The sequence below is a fragment of the Ammodytes marinus genome (assembly GCF_949987685.1).
Source record: "Ammodytes marinus genome assembly, chromosome: 6".
In the NCBI taxonomy this organism is placed as follows: Eukaryota; Metazoa; Chordata; class Actinopteri; order Uranoscopiformes; family Ammodytidae; genus Ammodytes; species Ammodytes marinus.
Window position 1 is genome coordinate 34,311,562 of NC_137235.1, and position 5,935 is coordinate 34,317,496.

The 5,935-nt window shown below is 43.5% G+C and overlaps 1 protein-coding gene across 1 annotated transcript; it reads right to left on the minus strand.

The window, feature by feature from the left end:
- Positions 1–2,272: 2,272 nt before the first annotated feature.
- dnajb1b (DnaJ heat shock protein family (Hsp40) member B1b) lies at positions 2,273–5,280 on the minus strand. The gene is made up of 3 exons (XM_080029191.1): positions 4,890–5,280; positions 2,964–3,583; positions 2,273–2,878 (listed from the first exon to the last, which is right to left on the minus strand). The coding sequence occupies exons 1-3, from the start codon at positions 5,107–5,109 to the stop codon at positions 2,645–2,647; spliced, it is 1,074 nt and encodes a 357-aa protein (XP_079885317.1). The 5' UTR covers positions 5,110–5,280; the 3' UTR covers positions 2,273–2,644.
- Between the last annotated feature and the right edge of the window lie 655 nt (positions 5,281–5,935).

Genomic DNA, 5,935 nt, shown 5'->3' on the forward strand with positions numbered 1-5,935 from the left:
GAGGGCTACTATACGAAGGGCACCCAGTTTGATACACTCTTCTGAAATAACAAATTTGCTCAGTTTGCCTTTAGTTATATATTATTATTAATGATTAATGATACTCATCTATGTGAAGACACTGATCATGTTAAAGATTTCTCACAATAATGATCAACAATGACTTAAAAAAGGTGGGAAACAGATTATTATGCTATTTATAGAACAGGCCTGCGGGCGCCTCATATGGTCCTTGCGGGCTACCTGGTGCCCGCGGGCACTGTGTTGGTGACCCCTGGTTTAGACAGTGAGACCATAAACATTCTTTCTGCCTTTTCTCAGGCTAGGATGAACCATTTTCAAAAATGTTTGCACATTTATACTACATAGGATCTCAGAGTTCAATACACCTTCATATTCCCACCGGTGAAGTAGGTCTTCAAGCTTGAGAAAATCTAACCAATCTTATACCTTTCCATATAATACGAAGCTAGAGCTAGCATGTGGTTAGCTTAGCATGCTATTGAAAGGAGGGTTATGGCCTATATACTTTTTTCTTTTTGTGTGTGTATACAGTATATGTGAGTTTCTTTGAGACTAACTTATTGACACGTTATCTTCTTTCTTTCATTTGTACAAAAGCCAAAATGTTCAACCATAAATAAATGCTTCCATGTTTCCACAATTTGTGCTATACGCTAATCAACTGCTTTCTGAACTTCAAGGTGCATACTCACAAGATTTTTTGACATCACAACCAGTTATGGAGCCAACTGGAAACAGTGTTCCCACAGTATTCATGTAAAAGGCAGAGGTCAGCGGGAAGTGTAACCGTGGTTACTTAGGTTAGCTGCAGAGGAATTTATTACGTGGAGCAGCGTGATTGAATAATGTAGAAAGTTTGTGTGAAGAAAGAAAACTTGACCTATGATGTAATAGGGGAAAAACAGAAGAGAAATGATCTTCCATGAACTTCAGCCCCGCAGCTCCATTATGAAATACACTACAATCAGACTGGCAAATGATTGAAAGCCCTGCATTCCGAATCTTTCTTTTTTCTATTCTACATACTACATTCAACGATAAAAATAATCTAGTTAGGATGCAGTAGGCATACATTTGGGACATACTTTTACTTATTTATTTCATCATAGCATTGCGCCTTGATCTAGCCTCTTGCTTTTATAGACGTCGCATCCCTGTTTGTTTTCATATGGAGGCTCTGTTGATGTGACGTCACTTCAGGTTCGCACTGGATTATGGGTCAGAATCGCCCAAATAGGATGCTGGGAAATTGGATACTAAATCTTTTTTCTACCATACTAAATAGTAGAAAGTATGCGATATGGAAAGCAGGGCATGTCACTTTCAAAAGCCTTGCAGCCCGATTCTCTGAGCCTCACTGACTATATGATGTCAGCAGTGGCTGCAGTCAACACACGCGTTACTATAATAAGGCCAATTGTTATTGATTACAGCACTGGTTTTCATTACTTTATTGTTTATCAGAGCAATGGTTTAGTAGCCTGGTGCTACCAGACCATCGTACTTCATTTCATTTGTACAGAAGGTCTGGAAGTGCTGTAATTGGCAAACGTTCACTCACTTGGAGGCGGGTGTCTGTTGAAGTTTAAGACTATTGGATCTGCCCAGTGCCACTATGGATTAGCCAACCAATCTCATAACGTTTGGTCAGACGTATGTCATGAGTCGGCTTCCGGGGGTGCGTTTCAGTTGTACAGGGAACTCGGAAATTTCCAACTTCACTACATATTGTAGTCTATGGATCTACCCTACCTGGCAACGGTAACTTGCTAGAGCCTAACGTTTAGTTATTTGGATGAGAAAGGTTGTAGGCGTCCATACTTTCCCAAGCAGATGCACTGGAACACAGACAGGTCGGAACTCGGAACTACCAAGTCGGAAATTTCCGATTTCCGAGTATAAAGGAACGCAGCATTCAACTGAAACTGGAGCGCGACTTCGACTTTGTCGTCATCGTTCTCAGCCACTCGCTCTGTTCGCTGATTGGACCGGCAGAAATCTGCCTGAGCAGGAGCCCATGAATACACCACACACCCAGCGGGCGGAGCCAGGCTAATGGTTTAGTTGATCATTTAAAAAAAAAACTTTCTATGTAAAGTTGTCCTTTCACACTGGATGATCTGCGATGCAGGTCATTCAAACAAAAGAAAACCTTCTACCACATCCTGAAGGAAATCTCTTTTTCCATCCACTGTGCATACTTTACAAGCATTCCATCTTCACTACGTAAACAATCGAAGCACATCATTTCATGCAAAAATACACTTTCTTTCTCAAAGAGAGAACCTTTAATACCCACAAAATAGTTTCCACAGGATAGTGCATATGTCTAAAATATTATAATATACCTATGTTTTCATCAAAATATAATCTTATTTCAGTTAACCAAATACCAAGCAATGTCGGTCATATTTACATTGACTGCAGCCTGTGAAATGCTGCAGTCATTCACGGTAATGCATTTTTTTTCCCGATGGTGGTTTAAACACTATGGTTGACAGTGTAAACACAGCACAATCTGTCCCACGAGTCTGTCTTTTAATACTCCACATGTGATAATTGACAAAAGAAAAGATTTGGCAGCTTAGGGAGACAATACAAAAGTTCAGCAGGTCTTGTTTTAAGATCGCGGGAGGACCTGAGCGATGGTGTCCCGGGCGCTCTGGCTCAGCCTCTCTGGGAACTTGACCTCGTACTCCACTATCAGGTCCCCTCGCCGGTCGGGCCGTTTGGGGTACGGCAGCCCCTCGCCGCTGATGCGTCGCCTCATTCCTGGCTGTACAACATCTGTTGTTGCCACGGTCACCGCTTTGCCTCCCAGCGTGGGTGCGTTGACTGTGCAGCCACACAAGGCCTGAAAAATAAAATGTATTTTAAACAAAGGTGTTTTTAACAACAATGAATGTCAAAAAAAAAACACATATTTAATTTGAACTTACATCTCTGAGTGAGATCTTTGCTGTGTAAACGATGTCAGAGCTGTCCCGTTTGAACACCGGGTGTGGCTTGTCCTTTAACACAAAGACCACGTCAGCTGGAATGTTTCTGGGATTCTCGTCCCCTTCTTTGGGAAACGTTATTTTCGTTCCCTCTTTCCAACCCTTCTTTATCTGCACCTCCAGGATTTTATCTTCTGTCCTTAGCGATCGCCCGTCGGGGTTCAGCCTTTTACGGGAGATCTTCATTTTCTTTGTGCAACCCGACAGAAGTTCCTCCAAGGTCACTCTCAGATCATGGACCACAGGGGGATCCTGAGGCTTCTTTACCACGCTACTGTGGCCACCCATTCCTCCCATACCGGTGCTGAAAGAGCGTGGGAACCCGCCCATCCCACCTCCTCCCATCCCACCGCCGCCCATCCCAAAGCGGGCAAAAGGATCGTCAGTGTCCATGTCCTCATCCATGCCTCCGTTGCGGGCACCAAAGAACTGTCCGAAGGGGTTACGTCCACCGAAGAATTCTTCAAAGATGGCATGCGGGTCGCCCTGGAAGGAGTAGCTGAAGGCTCCAGGACCAGGGACACCAGGACCACCTCCAGAGGGGCCTCCACCTTTCAGACCTGAGTGAGGGAAACAACTCTCATTGTGAATGGATAATGCAAAACTTATCATTTAATGTTATAAGTTATCTCACTGACTGCTGACAAATGACTTGAAACGAAACGTGGGTGCGACTCCACTGGATAAAGTTGTCCTGAAATGTCTAACAGTTTTTGTCAACAAAATAATTATTATAATATTTAATTGTTGAGGGCAGCTAATGTTTTGATGTAGACCATCAAAACATTAGATCCATGCAGGCAAACTCATGGCATGTTGATTCTAAATGATGATGTTGCCATGGTGACAACATCAAGCACCATGTTGAGGAGACTGTAGGCTAGCCAAGTGTAATGAATGAGGCATTTTAAAGACTTTTGCCAATGTAAGATAATTGCTAACGTGCACCTACATGTCGTGTTTCTATAGTTTCCATGGTGACTAAGCAGCTAAGAATAATAGATTATTTCAGGTCGGCCCCACCTGTCAGTGACACCACCAGTAAAACATCCACACAGAGGCACGCTGTGAGCTGATGCCCGCCCCTCTCCCGTCGTCAAATACAAACCCGTCTAGCTCCTCTACTGCACTCAAGTTTACCCATTTGTAGTAAAGAGTTAACTGAGTGAGTTCTTGTAGAAACATGTAGCCTACTAATACAGCCTTATCCTGTCAGAAGAGCCTCGCCTTTCCTGGCTCAGAAATATAAGGCTTCCGTGAAGGGTGTCACTACACGATCTGAGGAGCCTGCACGATATGAGGTGCGCGTGCGCAAAATGGCCGCCATCGTTGTTTTGGAGAGCCACAGACTGCACTAAAAACAGACTGTAACTCGCTCAATTCTGAACCGATTTTCATTAAATTTAGTTTGTTGTGAAGATAGAACAATTAATCATCCTACTGATTACGTGTTGGAATTAGTTACGGGGGCGCTGACCCACGGACTTTGTGTTTGTGTGCGTGTTTGTGCTCAAGGGGAACTTTAGGAGGGGGCGGGGGTGAGGACGCTGACGTGCGTTGCCTAGGCGACTGCGGGCTTTCCAAGATGGCGGCCGTTCTGCGCATGCGGTCCTCATATCGTGCAGGCTCCTCAGATCGTGTAGTGACAAAGGGCATAAAGGAGCTGTGAGCGCCATGACACACACGGGATAACACAGACCCCCGTTTGGTACAATTAACAACATATAATGTGACTATTTCGCCAAATACTTTTCATTGAAGTCATAATATAAATAAACATAACATAAACATAAAGGCTAACACCCGCTGGAGGTCAGATTCATGTGAATGATGGCACTCTCTGTTTGTTGACTTAAGTTAGCCTACCTTCTTCTCCATAACGGTCGTAGATATCCTTTTTCTTTTCGTCGCTCAAAACGTCGTAAGCTTCAGCGATTTCTTTGAATTTGTCTTCGGCCCCCGGTGACTTGTTTTTGTCGGGGTGATAGCGCAGAGCCTGCTTCCGATAAGCTTTCTTTATATCGTCCTCCGACGCTCCTCTTTTAATTCCCAAAATATCGTAGTAGTCTTTGCCCATTTTAACCATTCGGCAGCCTGTTTAGTTATAACGCTTTTCGCAAACAGCTGGTTGTTAACTTTAGCTGCACGCCCTCCTCAGTCCGTCCTTTGTCTGTTATCAGAGAACTGCGCCCCGTTTATCTCGTTGATAAAGCGCTCAGAAACTTCCAGAGTTTTCCACAACATGCCACAGCGATCTCCCAATGTTACAGACAGACCAGCTGAGGCACGCCCAGCGCTACGTCACGTCACGCTGCCTTCATGTGCTGTCGGAAATATTCCTGCACAGTACATACCATGCCTTATTAGTCTCCCTAACATAGCATAGAGTCTATGTCTTAAACGCGGGGTTGCATCAAACACCACAACAAGAAACATTTTGGGATTGGCTATCCATTTAATTAAGCATAATGTAGGCTATATAATAGGTTAAACTTTATTTATAAAGGGAAAAAACCAGTAAACCTAGGCCTATGCCTAAATATTCATATGGACAGTAGGCCTAGCCTATTGACATAGACCAAATTACACTATTACACTAAATCCAAGCTACGGATAAACAACAAAAAACAATAGCCGTTAATAGTCCTACTTCTGGTTTAAGTATGTTTTGGGGTTGGGAAATAAGACAGACTGCCCTTACTGGATCCTACCATAGCAGAATTTACTGTGGCTCGGCTGCTGCCAGCTTTTGTTATGTTACAGTGTGGCCTAGATTAAAGACTACTAAACCCCCTGCATAGCCTACTAGCTGGTAATGCACTGCATAACATTATCAAACGTTACATTCAGGGGGGCCTACATAAATAATATTCCCAAACTGATAAGTTAATCGAGCAAAAAGGGTTACATAA

What these genes read in the sequence shown, in the direction of transcription:
- dnajb1b (XM_080029191.1), bottom strand. Translation starts at nt 5,109, where the DNA reads ATGGTTAAAATGGGCAAAGACTACTACGATATTTTGGGAATTAAAAGA. An exon ending in CGACCGTTATGGAGAAGAAG is followed by an intron (nt 3,584 to 4,889) that starts GTAGGCTAACTT and finishes TCCCTCACTCAG; the next exon opens with GTCTGAAAGGTGGAGGCCCC. An exon ending in CAAAGATCTCACTCAGAGAT is followed by an intron (nt 2,879 to 2,963) that starts GTAAGTTCAAAT and finishes TTTATTTTTCAG; the next exon opens with GCCTTGTGTGGCTGCACAGT.